The following is a 15785-nucleotide window of genomic DNA, read 5'->3' as shown; positions in this document are numbered from 1 at the left end:
ATGAAATACAAAAAATCCTTAAACCAAACTACGAAAAATGTAATTACATTGATGTAAACTTTCGAGGTGGGTAGAAGTGACAAGGCTGGGCACATAAGTGTTTCACCACTAGGTGTCAGTCAGCCCCTATAAGTAGGCCTAATTTAGAATCCAACCATTAGTAAATAGCCTACAATTTTGATGAGATTTTATGAGAATTTATCTGTCAGATAAAACCTGGTAATTCATTAAATAGGTATATAGATTCACGCAGGGCATGCTATTTACCCAGTTAGTAGCATATATCTTATACAAAACAATGCCTGCTTAATTAAGCACGTGGCTACTATTTTATTAATAAAAATGGATAGGCCTACAGTAGTAAAGTAGCCTATGCGAATATGTATGAGAGACTACCACCAAGAAATACAACAGAAAACTCTATAGTAAATCCCTATGCTTAGACTACACATGGTGGCTCGTTCTCGAAACCGCTATCACTGTATTGAAGGTTTCATGTGACCCACGGTTTGTCAGTCTGAATCAACAGCGCACTTTAGTCCCTGCATGGTTGGCACTTCAGTATCAGTTTAAGACCGTCGTTGCGAAACGCGTCTGAAGTGACGGAAATAAACTAAGATGTATTGTTTCTCGGAGCACCAATATATATTAGGCTACTAACAACTATTTATCCACTTGTGATATTGAGATTGGAAGAATTATTAAGGACCGTTCTGGTTCTTACTACAAAGTATCTCTTTCAGAAGGTCGGATACAAAACTTTCGTCTCATTACATTCTGGGATGTCTCGTGAAAAGTTAAAGGATGTAGATATGTTTTCCTCCTTCAAGAAACATTCTGAAAGTGATTGAGACAGAACGTCAGTGTTTGAAAGAAGAGACCATGCGGGATGCCATCGGACACAGAACTGTCGCCTTAGCATTTTCTTTATGCTGCAATCCGGACAATGGTATAGTAGGGATTTCTTTTAAGTAAATTACAATGAAAGCACAGTTTATGGATGGATATAGTTATCTTAAGCAACAATGTATTTTAATTACTGGAAGGGTTTATATTAATGCACCTTTTAAGCACTAAATAGACTACATAAGTCTGATACACATTATTTGGTAGGCTATGTATTAAAGTGTATTACAGACATGTAGAATGTGAAAGTACACGCCAATGCAATATATATTGGTATTATAAGTGACCAATATGTTGGTGTAGGTCTATATAGGTGTGAGATCAGAAATCAGTCATCGATCCGCACATATCCCCATAGAGAAGTTTCATCCCAACAAGTGTCTGTGGTTTGTCTCTCCAAAGAACATTCTCTCTTGTACTCAATGTCTCATATGTTTCTGTAACTAAGACAATCTAGCTTGGTAGATTTGAACACAGCATATTGTAGAACATCACTTACAATTCACATCAATATGAATGCATCAGATAACGTATGTTTGACATTTTTATCATCTGACAAATTTAATTTTCTCTCTCACACACTCGCTTTCTCTCTCTCATTTCACTTACTGGACAAACAAAGGCAGTACATCAAGGCTAATAGTGCTAATAGTACTACAGTACAGGTAGGACCAGTTATATATGAATCACTTAACTGCTCTCTACAATGAGACAAGACATAACCTGCCATGACAGCATGCTCTCCAGACTCCTCATGGAGCACAACACCTACTTTATCGTGAGCGCACTGTACCATACCATGCTTGAAAAGGCACTGCATAATTACAGTATGTCAACCCAAAGTCTGTTTGCAGGGGGTTTAAGTATCAGCCAGAGAGACAAAACTGAGTGGCTTGTGCCTGTGGTACTTCAAGTATGTTCCTTTAATGGTTCATTGTTATGTACATTCTAACGTAATGTACAGTGAAAATACTCATGCTTTATGATTATGATATTCATGATTAGTCTTGTTGAGCAGAAATTTAAACTTGGAAATGAAACTGCCTGGTCTATAAAAAGAAGTGCCCTTAAAACTGTAATACTAAAGAGCAGGCAGTTAATACTGTGGGATCATTTATAACAAGATGATGAATGGGGCAATGGTGGTTTCTTTAGGAGCTGATGATGAAATCTGTCACACGTCTCAGTAATTCGTGAATATTCAAGACATCAGCTCATAAGCTTTATTTGACAAGATGGCTTGAAATAATAAGCTCAGATAATTGGTGTACTACACTGACTTATATTATAAATCACTAACTCTCTTGAATAAATATACACTTTCGTATTCGTCATCCCTATCATCCCGGTTATTAATGGTCATGGTTTAAATATTATGGTAATTATATTTAAATACGGTAAGAAAATTGATACACATCAAGATGTGATTGTGATTTTTGGAATGTAATATTTAAGAATACCTGTTTGAAAAAAATTACAACCGATGACAGAGCGTTTGTAGTGTGCAGACAGATGACAGGATTGGGTTTCCTGGTGCAACCCTTTCAGTAACACAGCTAGTACAGGTCAGGAAGTCAATTGACCTGTGTCAGACTGGAATGTTTACATTCCGAGTTCCCTAGTGCAAATACAACATTAAGCTGCCGGTCAATCATTATAAAAAACGTTTAAAAAAAAAACTAGGGATGTAACGATACACTCAACTCACGATTCGATACAAATCATGATACTGGGTTGATGATACGATTTTATAAAAAATATATATATATTTGATTGATAATAAAAGCTGACTGAAAAAGCACGCTTTTGTCTTTTTTGTAAAACAGACAAAGCAAATAAGGAAACAAAGAGCTAACAAACAAATCTATCTAGTTAGCTAGCTGCACATAGCTTCCAACTTGGTCCACACCTAGGTACCAGCACAGCTCTGCAGATAATGGAATCCCTGTGCCACGCAACTGCATATGTGAATGTCCAGTTAGTACCTTGTTGCAGCTACTAAGGTCTAAAAAATTCAGTCAAAAGTAAATACAGAAAAAGTAATCTCCTGTCTAAAAAGTGTATCACTATTCATTTTTCATCTCTTTGATTTGAACTTTAAGTGCTGTGATCCCAACCCAAAACTCTTCACAGTTTAACCCATGTGAGAGACCTTTGTGTCATTGGCATGCGGCAGGATGGTGCAAGACAGAGATGAAGATTTCCTCTTCAGTAAGCAGCCTGTCCAGCCTTTGCTCACTCACCTTCCACGTCAACAGAAGTACTGCCTCTAAAAAGTGCATAACCCCTTTCCCGTTTCCAGAATTTCACAGATGGTGTCCAATCATTTTTGGTGTTTAGACTGTAATAGTTTGGACAGGCTACAGCGCTCCAAATCAGCCCTTGACAGAGGTCACGACAGGATGTTAGAACGGCACCTCCACAGCTCCGTGGAACCAGACAGGATATCTGTGGAACACTGGGAAATCTGGAATTGAAACACATGGACAGTGGTCAGGTCCTCGTGTCTACAATCAGACTTTGTGCTTAAAACACTTGGTTCATTTAAGCCCAAAGTGGAATGATTCTGGAGGCATAGGCAAGTCCGTCTGTTTAAACGTAAATAAGCCTCAGTGTACAGAGCTCAGTCCTCCAGAAACAGGAAGTCCCTCTCCTGGGTTGGAGCCCCGCAGTCTTCTGGCCTGCAATCATTAAGCACTGATCCAGAGGAAATCACACAGCATGTAGTTCCTTGATCCAAACAGGCTAGCCGCCACCTTTAGCACCCAATAAGCACACTTCCCCTCTTTTTATTACTTCAAATGTAGAACTTGTTTGGACACTGTCATGTCACATTGCCCTGTTTGTACTGGCAGATAGGTTAGCTTTGTACTAGGTTTTCCTTTGTGTACTTCTAACATTTGTTATGGATCATAGCCATGCTTCCATTATCTGACAACCTAATCTGTCACTAATCAATCTATTGAAACAAAACAAAACAAAATATCCAAACAAAATATCCACAAAGTCACTATTAAATCAAATCTTTACTCGACATCTCAGTCTCTTCCAGGTACAGGTTACGTATCCTGCAAACCTACTAGCTCAGTACTGCAACGTCACACAATGCTTTGATTTATTGCCCCCATGACAACCAAGTTCTCCCCCTCAATTTCTATTTACTTTTACCTCTGCGTGTTTGCCCATATATCCCCCCTCGCTCACAGTCCATGACAGGCCAGGTTTTATGTGGGAATACTGGGGGCCCATTAGCCCGTCACCAGATGGTCTCCTTCGTTGAAAAGATATCCTCCCTGTGTTGATATATTGGAGGAGTAGCTTGCGAATAAAGAGCAGAGTTCCAACAACAGGCCACAAGCGTTATAGATATGACTGACCATAGGTCTGCATTCATAAGATAAAGAAAACAGGACAATGTATTACCCTTTAGTTTGTGTTTCTAGTTTTTTCAATGCATCGTTTGTCAGTCAGTTTATGCAGCTCTTTAACAGCGGATTGTTGATTGTGACATGATTGTGCGCAGGGCACTAGCTTTCAGCACTTGCTTGGTGGGTGGGCATGTTCTGAAAGTCCCCGGTGCACTTAAAGATAATATAGACTAACCCCCCATCCCAAAGGAAGGACCAGATTGCATTCCTGAAATTACACCTCTCCACTTTCTATTTTAACCCTAAGCAGATCAAATATTCAGTATTTTTGAAAATATTTTTTTTTACATTTATAAAGTCCATAAACCAAATAAAGCAAGAAACAGAGGAAGGCTTTTGTAGACCATTTTAATGCACACAACCGCTAACAGCAGGTCTTTGCTGACAAAGCAACGCGGTGGCATGCAATTCTTTTGTCCAGATACTGTACAGTATGTTGTACACCAAGCAAGTGTTACAATGTGATGGAGAAGACCTATTTTGGCAGCTGTATCTGATGGCATAAAAGAAGGTTTGTGTTGTTTACAGCTTTGTTGATATGTGTAAGATGTGTGACTGACACTTTAATACTCACTTTCCTTTCAGAATGAAACAACTTCTGCAATGGGGAATACCAAGAACAGAAGGGCTCTTTAAACAGACAAACAGAATCTGGCAAGATTGGCAGAAGCTATTAAGAAGCAGTCTGTAAAAGCATATCCTGACACAGCTACATCCAAGTATGAGGATCAAATACACAATATCCCTTGTCTTTATTGTGGCACTTGTCATAATTGAAAAGGAAAACAACATTATCTCGAGGTAAGCCATCTCCGTGATTAACAGAGCGCTTTTGGGTTTTACAACTGTAAACCTCGGCCTGCCTGTCTTACATATTTCTCTCAAGGAAAGATTGTCTTGCTTGGTACAACAATTATTTTGCAGCTTCCTGAAAGGGAACTTACCATAGGTTTTGTTTTTGTATTTTTAAATGGTCCAACACTGTACTGTCTTTTAGGGTTTCAGATAAACTAGCCTTGAAGCAGACCCCCCAGACTCCTCTACAGCAAGGTATCTCCTCCCCCCTTCTGCTGAAGTACAATGGCTCCTTCACCACTCTGAGCAAGCTGGACCCAGCCTTCACCCTGATGAAGCGGCGCCTAGAGAACTACACGGAGCATGAGGTTACCCCTAACGGCAGGAAGCACATCCTCCTGCTAGCCACCACCAGGACCGGTTCATCCTTTGTGGGCGAGTTCTTCAACCAGCAGGGCGACAACATGTTTTACCTATTCGAGCCCCTGTGGCACGTTGAGCGCTCCCTGACGCTAGAGACCGGAGGGACAAATGCCACGGCGGCGTCCGCAGCCTATCGGGACGTGCTCCGCCAGCTGTTCCTGTGTGATTTCACCATGCTGGAGAGCTTCATCGAACCCCGGCCCGTGGACCACATCACCACTGCCCTCTTCCGCAGGGAATCCAGCAGCTCTCTGTGCGAGGAGTCCGTCTGTAGCCCCATTGTCAAGAAGGTCTTCGAGCGCTACCACTGCAGGACCAGGCGCTGTGGGCCTCTCAACCTGACGATGGCCTCTGAATCCTGCCTGCAGAAGGAGCACAGGGCCATCAAGTCAGTGAGGGTGCGTCAGCTCGAGACTCTGCGGCCCCTGGCCGAGGACCCGCGCCTGGACGTCAAGTTCATCCAGCTGGTCAGGGACCCCCGGGCTGTTCTGGCCTCACGCATGGTGGCCTTCTCTGCCAAGTACAAGAACTGGAAGAAGTGGGCAGTGGATGGGGACGTGCCTATCGACGATGACGAGGTGAGGAAGCTGAAAGGCAACTGCGATAACATTAGGATGTCGGCTGAGGTGGGGTTGCGACAGCCCCCCTGGCTGAGGAGACGCTACATGCTAGTTCGCTACGAGGACATCGCCCGATTCCCCATGAGGAAGGCTGCAGACATGTACAGGTTTACCGGCATCCCATTCACTCCTCAGGTAAAAAACTGGATACTCCAAAACACTCAGGCTTCCAAGGAGGCCAGTGGTGTGTACTCAACCCAGAAAAACTCATCAGAGCAAGTCGAGAAATGGAGGTTCAGGATACCATACAAAATAGCCCAGGTTGTGCAGAGAGTTTGTGGGCCAACATTAAAGCTTTTTGGGTACAGAATAGTTAACAGTCAAGCAATGCTTACAGACAAGTCCATCAGTTTGATAGAGGAAAAGAATTTCAACTTTACATAGAGAACAAAATAGCCCTGCTTGCTGTACAAGCAAACACAAACATTCATATTTACTTGGAACAAATAGGATGTATGTGACTGAAACAGATCATTTGACATGCACAATGTTTTTGTGAATATACATGCTCTTGTGGAAAGATTTTGAATACTGCCTTCCACTTTGCACCTTTTTATGTTATCTATCACACTCTGTGACCAGGTTTCAGGGATCTGTAAATCTTTGCTTTAGTTTCCCACCACATGCTTGTGAATTTACGAAAAATATATATGTACACTCCTTTATATAAATATGAAATGAGACAGCATGAAATAAGTCATAAATCTATAACACTCCAGTACATTTTGAACAGCTCTTGAACTATTGGAAATGACTTTAGAGGGCAGGAAGTCTGGGTTTAAGAACAAAGGCTGCTTTTAAACCAAAGAAAACTTGAAATTAATGTTAGAGGTCAATAAATGAATGACTTACTTTGTGTATAGTAAGAAATACTGATCCCCTATTATGTATTTCCTGCAATGCAAAACACTAAGAAGGGATTTATTTGTCATGTTAATTTAAAATATACTGCAGTTTATGTTTGTTGACAGGTCATTATAACTTAGGCTTTGAGTGCACTCAATTTCCCAGTGGGCGCCTCCCATGCTGTAGGTTGCTGGATGTGCATGTTTTTTAATTGGCCAGAAGTCGTTTGAAGTTTTGGAGACAGTGTTGGTACCTGTTCTGTTAAACAGATGTTTACAGTGGTACTGTATGTACAGACATTCGAACTGCAGCTGGTTTGCAGAATTGTGTGAGATTTGATGCAAGGCTATCGTCTATTGACACAAGCCTCTTGGCTAGTGATTAAAAGAGCCTAAACTGTTGTTATAAACTGTCCAGTGCAATTTTGAGTTTTGATCATATTTTCATATTTGCCCATGTTCTAGTGTTTAATTTCAATTTATAATGAACATGCTTATGGTGAATGTGTATTGCCAGAAAAAGGACTACTCTACAGCTCTCTATGCATTCTTCAGCAACCCTCAAGTGCAATTATTAGTATTATAGTGGTCATTACCCACCCACATTATATCTCTATCCTGACTATGTCTTTGGACCAAAGTGGGCCAATACGTTAAAAGGCAATGTAACTATTAAAGAAACCCAAACCAAAAGGCTGTGTGACCCTATTCAACTGACTGTTTATGCAAAGATTTTCTTCAAAAATCCTTCCGTTATTTTCCTAAGTGACTCAGGAACCCCTCGCACCCCTTTGCTTGTACTTAGACCAAACTAACAACCTTGCCTTCGAGGAAGGAGGACTGCATGGAGGCAGCTCTTAAACGACCAGCATGTTTACTACTGTGCTGGCCTCGCTATTTAAGTCTCCCAACCTAGCAATTTCCCCAAACTTTACATATTATGTGGTCAGACTCATTTTCCTCCACCTGACCCGGCACGCCTACATAAACCCTGCGAGGATGTAGACTGAAAAGCACAAATCTCTCTCCCTCCCTCTCTCTCTCTCTCTCTCTCTCTCTCTCTCTCTCTCTCTCTCTCTCTCTCTCTCTCTCTCTCTCTCTCTCTCTCTCTCTCTCTCTCTCTCTCTCTCTCTCTTTCTCTCCTAGGCACACTTTTTGTTTTCCTGTCTACCTTCTTTCTCAGACCCCACCCCCCCATTCACACACAAATACAGAACACAGCCGACACACCTCTCCGAATATGTTCATTATCCAGTGCAGTCATGACCAGACAGTTCAGCCAACACCGCTATTCATTCATATCAACACGTCTCTTTGTGTCTTTACCCAGACCCACGTCTTATCTTATATATTTTCAACGACCAACGGCGCTGTCTAACTCGCGCCATCCGAGCCATGACATCTGAGTCACGTAAAGGCACCCTAATGAGTAGAAGCAGGGCATTCATAAACCCTTATATTGCTGCGGCTTTATGTGGAGGGTGGAGTCACAGTACGGTTGAGGCAAATATAGAATAGGAGAACCACTTTCCACTGAATTAAAGCCCTTTTCCTCCCTCCAATGAAATAAGGGCATTTAGCTCCAGTTACTCCACCCTCCTGCCCTGTTATATGGTGCCCTGCCACATCGACCAAGAGTGGCTAAAAATATGCAAAGGAACTTGAAGAGGAGGACGAGGTCAGAGAGATACCATGCTGTCGCATCTGTCGACACATGGAGACAAAATGGAGGAAATCTAAAGCTTCCCTTTCGGATTTGAGAAACACGCGAGCCACAGACATCAAAGAGCAGCACCCTCGGTCGGTGCCCGACAATAATGATTGTTGATGTTTGAAGAGTAGACAGATAAATGATGGGTTTTCTCAGACAAGGCATTCCTCTGTTTGAATGAACAGCTTTGAGCTGAGTGAATAGAGCTGTAACGGCTAGGCATGGTGGTACTGTACATGGGACATGTTTCTTGGCCAGTATCCTACTGTTTCAAATAACGTGCTGGGGTTGAAAGCTGTTTTTCATTATCATTTTATGACCCTGGATTAAATGTCTTGTGAGCTACTGTCTTGCTGTTTGGATTGGGCAAATTCAAGTCTGGACAGGAAATGATAACCTGTGGTTTTATTGTAAGTGTTTTTTATCTTCAAATTCTGTACAGCACATAGATTTAGACATGGATCTTATCAAGTACCAATATCTAATCGTGTGAAACATATTCTGCATGTGCGGTTTCTTATGTAGCTATAGGAAACATTTGAGCTCAGTTTCCGAAGTGTATCAGCCACAGAAGCAACGGCAACACACTGATGTTTGAGATGCAACCAGTTCAAGATCAAGTACAATACAACCTTCCTGTTACAGGCAGGAAGCTGTAGCAATGTATCTGTTACTCAGCCACTTTCATAAGGTAAAAGGTTGAATGTTTCATCAAGTTCTTTCTCCACAGAAAATCACCCCTTTGACACTGAGCCATACATGCAATTTTCTGATTAGGTCAAATTTGTATTTTGCTGAACAAGTGAGAAATACCACAGAGATTTCCAACGGATGTGGTGTCTGGTGCTTGCTGAGTCTCTTTGTAAACATGGTTGTCTGAAAAACAACACAAAATCTGGTTCCTGTGGCAGAGTTGTATTAACATTTTCACTTATGTGGCTGACATTTCAAGAAGTTATGAATTTAAGAACCAGCAGCCCTTATATAGGTGTGTCACCCCTACATATGTTTACACATGACTTGTGAAATTACATGCCCTTTTACTGTCTATATAAGGCAATGTTTTTTAACGAACACATGGTCCCATGATCCCATACAGTGAGTCATATAGCTAATACATAATGTCGTAATGTTGTAAGTTGGTCTGGCCTAAAGAACCCAAAGAAAATATGTTTACAAATTACATATGATGCTCAATGTAACTCCTCAAAACGTTTATATAATTTGGTCTCTCAGTTGGTGTTTCACCTTGTTCCAACATGCTGTCTAAAATTACCTCAATTATTCAGAGAATGCTCTCACACACCACCATGAGTCTTTCCTTATTCTGTGTTTTTGGCAGTACCAACAGGTCTTACCTTTGTTCTTAATATAGACAGGATTGGAACATGTCATGACAAATGGCTGTGAGTAATGATTAAAGGTCTCCGAAATGTGACCATGCCACTTTGGAACGCTGCAAATAAATAAGACCCTGCATAGTTATTCATGACCCTATTTGGTTTTTGACCACTTGGAAACCATTCCTTGGAATGCCCAGAGCCATTTAAGGAACAATGTCAGTGGGGGAAAAAAGGGTCTTCTTAAGTAAATAACTAAAGAGGGGTAATCAGGGGGTACAAAATAAACGGTCTCACAAAGGTCTATTCTATCCACAGACTCTGGGTCACTACCAGATTGACCAAATATTTGATTTGTGGTGCAAAGCACAGAGGATACACCCACTGCACATATTGTGCTTAGTCTAATATAACTCGAGACATTACAAACTGGGCACAAGCAGACTGTCACCCATACAACTGTTAGCTCTCCTGTCAACTGCACTTCCTACAGCAAGAGGACCAGAGGATCAGAGTAAGTTTCACATTCGCACAACTTTCTCATCTCACCCTCCCCATTCTCTTCCCTGCACAACAATATCCTTACAATACAACATTACTAGAAAAAACATATATTTTACTAATGTTAATGTGATAGATCGATAATGGATATGTATTTGATGTACTGTGCTATTAGTCACTTTTGTCAAGATATGTTTGATGAACAATACATTCACAGTTTTTGGCCTCAGTCAAGTCTTGTAAATTATGCTAAATCATGGTAAGACTTTCTGACATTAATAAATAGGTTTTCCATTTCAGTTTGATGAGTGAAAATCACATCACACAAAGTCATCTATTAGGACATTGTGATAAAATAAGTGAAAATAATTGTTTGAATTTGCATTTGTCCAACTGCGTAGTACTGACACTACAGGGTACACTATTGTCTCTGTCTTTGCAATCTGATATCTTAATCACTAACAGCTAGACTTATACTCAGAGAGTTTAGAGAGTTTCTAATGGACCGAAGATGAAGAGCTTCAGAACATTTTCAACCTGGGTTTGTTTAAGCACCATTTCCTCAGTTGGAGCTGTTTGAAAAACAGAGCTGTAGTCTTTCCTTACCTTGGCGCACATCAATGCCATCGTTTGTGTTCACAGGAGCAAGAGGAAAGGTCCCTAAAAGCATTTTGAGCTCATGCACATGTCACACACTTTATCCCGTGCTACTGGTACATTTTGCAATAGATTGAGAAAAGTTGATGGAGATTCCATAGAACTGCATTGCCATTTGTTGCTTTATTACAGATTACATAGGTAGACAATATAAATTGAAAATAACATGGGTAGGTGATGTTTATGACCGTTTTTGAACATATTCTGTTTTGATAAATACACAAATCTTAAAAAACAAAACAAAAAAAAACATTTTATGTTTCACAAATGAGAGGGTTGAACATAACAGACATTTTGAGACATGACTCATGAGAAAGGGAATCCCAAAGTTTCAAATCCCTGCTGCTTGCTTGTGACAGTGCTAATCCATTCATTAACTGCAATCAGTCTGCCCTGGCCACTGTCAAATGAAAAGGCTTCCTGTATTAAATTACAGAGGACACGTGGGAACCATGTGATACTGTTTGTGTTCCCACCACAGATAGGATGAAGATGACCCATCAGGGTGGATGCTTATAAAGTTTGGTTGTACATACTGCTTACTCTTGGCAATAGAATGTACAATCTTTCAAAGTTTCAAGACATGTTGTGACTGTTAAATAAGTATTTGGATGTGAAAAAATTAAAAATAACAATTTGGTTACTAATTAGATGATGGTCTTTCTTTGAACTGCATTCTTTGATGTGACTGTTTAGATGTTTAATATGCTTCAATGTTTCATTTTTTTCAGATTTCTAAGATGCAATGCACCACAAGGAGACTAAAAGGATACATATATTTGACATATGATTTATTGTACAGTACCCATTAGGCAATGTAATGCCACTGACTTCAACTGAATAGACAAGTTGTTTGTATAGGCTTAGTACAGTATGTGCAAAAATAACTGGATCCTGTTTGTTCTCCCTTGAGGGCTTTAATCTCACTCTCTTGGGCCTACTCTAAAAATGTACTTGGTGGTGAGCGAGAAAGCGGCAAAGCAGGAAATACGCTCCCACGTTGGGCGTCCCAGAGCGGTCAGTTTCTGGACAGGACCACTCTGTCTGCTCTGATATTGGGATAGCAGAGAAGGAACATTCTCAAACATTCACCCCTGGCTGTTCCTTATGCACAAAGCCTCTCTAGTTCTAGCGTAAAAGGCACACTCAGTCCTCTTGTGGTTACATGGCTGAGGTGAGGCTAAAATTCCCTTTCATTTGGCAAAAAACTACATAAAGAAACCAACCATTTTTCAGCAAGTTATTTTTTCTAAATTCGGCAATCTGTAACTCATCTTTTAGATAAATCACAGATATTAAACCAAAGCCACTAGTAGTGCTTCCAATGTTTTGCTGTGTGGTATCAGGCAAGTGTTATCCTGTCTGGGCTGATTTTGAGATGAAAACAGGTGTGCATTCCTACAAACACAAAGGAGGCTACACAAATGTCCTGGGCACACTGGTGCTGTATGGGAAGCACTCCATCTCGCCCCCGGCCCTGCAGCGACAAGTCCCCTCCAGCTTCCCAAACATCTGTGCAGCATTAGAATGGACCGAACAGGTGGTAGGGCCAAGATCTATCATTAATGAGAGCTGACAGACGAACACCACTTAATTTGTCTGTAAGCACTTTTGCACAGGATCTGCGTACAAGGGACTACTTTGTCTTACCTCAAACGAGGCTATACCAGCAACAGTTAAGGTATTCTTACTGTATTTTTACAGGTTTAAAGGAAAACATTTCTATATCTGTGTTAACCACGACAGGACCTTCCTCTCTGTCCCACTCCTTCTAGCTCTCTCTCTGCTCTCCCCTAACTACATGTTTGGGTGATTAGTGTTAGTTTAACATGTATTTACAGTACGGTCTGAGAGGCCCATGTGAGAGGGAGCCAAACTCATTGGCCTACACAAGGGTGGGGCCCACAGTTCTTGTTAACTAAGGTGGATTGAGCTAGTATCTGTCTTAGGCAGAAGACAGCTGGGTCAAAGGGCAGGAGGGTCTACCATATGTCTGTCATATCTTTGAACACCCATACCATGGCACTTTTGAACCAAGAAGTCCAGATTGTTGTTCTTACATGTATTCCTTAAGGCATTTCAGATTTATTGGGAGAGAGATGGTGAACCGACAGGGAATGTAAGGGGAGGACATGCAGGTTATCGCCAAGGCTGGATTCGAACCGGAGCGCCTGTGGTAAGGCCTCAGCCTACAAGGTATGAGTACTTAAGCAGAGAGCCACCTGGGCATCCCAATTTTCAGATACTTAAAGAATATTGTTTTTCCAGGCCACATTCATCAGCATGGGTTTCAGGAAGGAACAGAACAATATGAGGGGACATTCAGACATGAATGAGTGAAAGATACTGTAGTAGATCACCGTTGACTGGGAAACAAGGGAGCGACTGTTCCTAAATCTGATTAAATTGAGTCTGTCCGCATTGGTTTAGTTCAGTTTGTTTAGTTTCAAAGTTATTTGGGAGAACAAAAGTGAAGTTTTGTACTGGAGTCAAAAACCAAAAATGTTGAATGGTCACATGGAATTCCTGAAAGCTTTATATTTATGGAACTGAGCTCTAATTTTAGAAATAAATTGGTAGGTTGTTTTTTTTTTTTACAGATGGTTTTCACAAGCCATACCTGCTATTTGGTTTCAGCAAAAAGAGATGCGGGATTTATGCAACAGCATGCAGTAATGACTGATAAGTCAGCTCACATGATGGCCACTGACTTGTCTCCAGCTTCTGATTATCAGACGTGTAACCTAGCTGCTGATAATCACTGTCTCTTGTGGTGGAAAACATTGAACGCTGCCCTAGTGTTCCATTTATCAGATGTTTTTGTCTACAAGACCATGGGTGAGGGAGTGCTAATGTGTTCCAGATTTAACATTCCCTTTTTGACTTGTTTGCTTTATGTTAAATGTTTCTTCCAATTTGAGGGTAGGTTCTTTACGTTTGCAACTCACACTTTTAAAATTAACACACATATATTTGCACAAGTTAAATAATAATTTATTGACTGAGTAAAACTGAGAGTTCACTTCGTAAACAAGGAAATACATCTTGGAATAAACAACTAATTTGCCTGCACCTTGGCTGAAGAATTTGGTTTTGTTTAGTACTTTCTAGTGCATTTAAGTTGTACTACCACTAACCCGTCATTTTGATGCCTAAATCATAGTCTTGTATGCTAATCTTGTAGGCCCCATTTTAAACAACACATTGTTGTTGAACTGTGGTAAGTTACATGTGGCATGATTCTCACCTTGAATTTTGTGTGACCAGACTGTGGTTTTAAAAGGCAGCACGTCAGTTAACTTTAATTCCCTTCTTAGATTCTGCTACAATATTTCTGAGAAAAAAAAGAAAACACACTAAATAATGGCATAGTACACTTTGATTTTATGAGGAAAACATTCCATATTTGTAGTTTTCAAATAGACAGAACTATTCATACATGGTTACTGTGTAGTAAAAGAAAATAAATCTCAATGTCTCTCTGTCCCTGTAGAGGTCATCAGAGTTACACACACCATGAGCAATGATTTTCTCACCTGTGCTGTTCAAGGTTACCTGAAAGGCATCATCCTAAATAATTACAGTAATAATGATTCATGTCTAGTTGACACGGACAGCAACATACCTTCTTAAGTTCTCTAAGTATACTGACGCACGATGGAAATGCATTGTGACATGTCTTTGAAAGCCCCAGTAGCTACATTTATAGTCCTGGGTACATTGTGTTGACAGATATATTACAAGTTATGGAATGGCTGGGCTGAGTTATGAGGACTTTATACCGCCAGTAAACACAACTTCCTCTTTATAAGCAGCCTAGAAATCATTTGTTCCTTTCTCAGTTTCCCCCCACCCCCAATGTCCTGGATGTGCTTTTCACTAGGTGTTGTTTGCCAGGAGTCTTGAGAGTCCTAATTATCATTGGAGAGAAATAATCATGGGCTTTCTATAAGTCTTGACCATCTGCATGACTTGGTTTATGATGGCTTCCTAGTTTTCAATAGCAAGGAAGTGTGAAGAATTAGCTCTTCAAAGGCTGTGTACCCCGCCAGCACTAATCCCAAGTTAATGGCCAGCGGAAGCATCAGACCCCAACAACCACACATCCAACGGTTTCATCTAGTTAATTCTTTTTGCCAAACTTAAAACAGATGGGCTGGTATTTATGGAATATGTATTATCAAAACATTGGTGATCTTTCTTAAGTGCAGAGATACAGTACCAACAGATTTACAGCCTAAGACTAGCCATGGTTCCAACATTTTTAAAATGTCACTAAGGACCATGCAACCCCTTCTTATAATGTTTTGAAGCTTGGGAGTCACCCAACATGCAGACTAGGTATGGAGCAATGTAGGAATGTCACCTCTCTTCAGCTTGTATCATTGCATAGCTCTTCCTACTTTATCTCTTCCGACCTATGACAGCAGACCCCTGCTCAAGTGACAAGCTCCTCATGTGATGCCTGTGGAGGAACATTCCAGCAACTATAAGAAATGAACATCGAGTAGCTCTCCCTGGTGGCCCTGACATGCCATGGGTCTGGGCGAAGGGACTCA

The 15785-nt window shown here is 40.8% G+C and overlaps 1 protein-coding gene across 1 annotated transcript; it reads left to right on the top strand.

Annotated features, from left to right (window-relative positions):
• The first annotated feature begins 516 nt into the window (after positions 1 to 516).
• On the top strand, positions 517 to 7699 carry LOC134031836 (carbohydrate sulfotransferase 3-like). The gene is made up of 3 exons (XM_062475572.1): positions 517 to 949; positions 4920 to 5135; positions 5332 to 7699. The coding sequence occupies exons 2-3, from the start codon at positions 5056 to 5058 to the stop codon at positions 6554 to 6556; spliced, it is 1305 nt and encodes a 434-aa protein (XP_062331556.1). The 5' UTR covers positions 517 to 949; positions 4920 to 5055; the 3' UTR covers positions 6557 to 7699.
• Positions 7700 to 15785: the final 8086 nt, after the last annotated feature.

This window comes from Osmerus eperlanus, chromosome 12, assembly GCF_963692335.1.
Source record: "Osmerus eperlanus chromosome 12, fOsmEpe2.1, whole genome shotgun sequence".
NCBI lineage: Eukaryota > Metazoa > Chordata > Actinopteri > Osmeriformes > Osmeridae > Osmerus > Osmerus eperlanus.
The sequence above is the reverse complement of the archived record's forward strand: the minus strand, read 5'-3'. Positions and strand labels throughout refer to the sequence as shown.

Bases quoted from the DNA above. Each gene is read 5' to 3' on its own strand.
- LOC134031836 (XM_062475572.1), top strand. From the start codon at position 5,056: ATGAGGATCAAATACACAATATCCCTTGTCTTTATTGTGGCACTTGTC. The intron at 5,136-5,331 runs GTAAGCCATCTC...ACTGTCTTTTAG, and splicing joins GAAAACAACATTATCTCGAG to GGTTTCAGATAAACTAGCCT.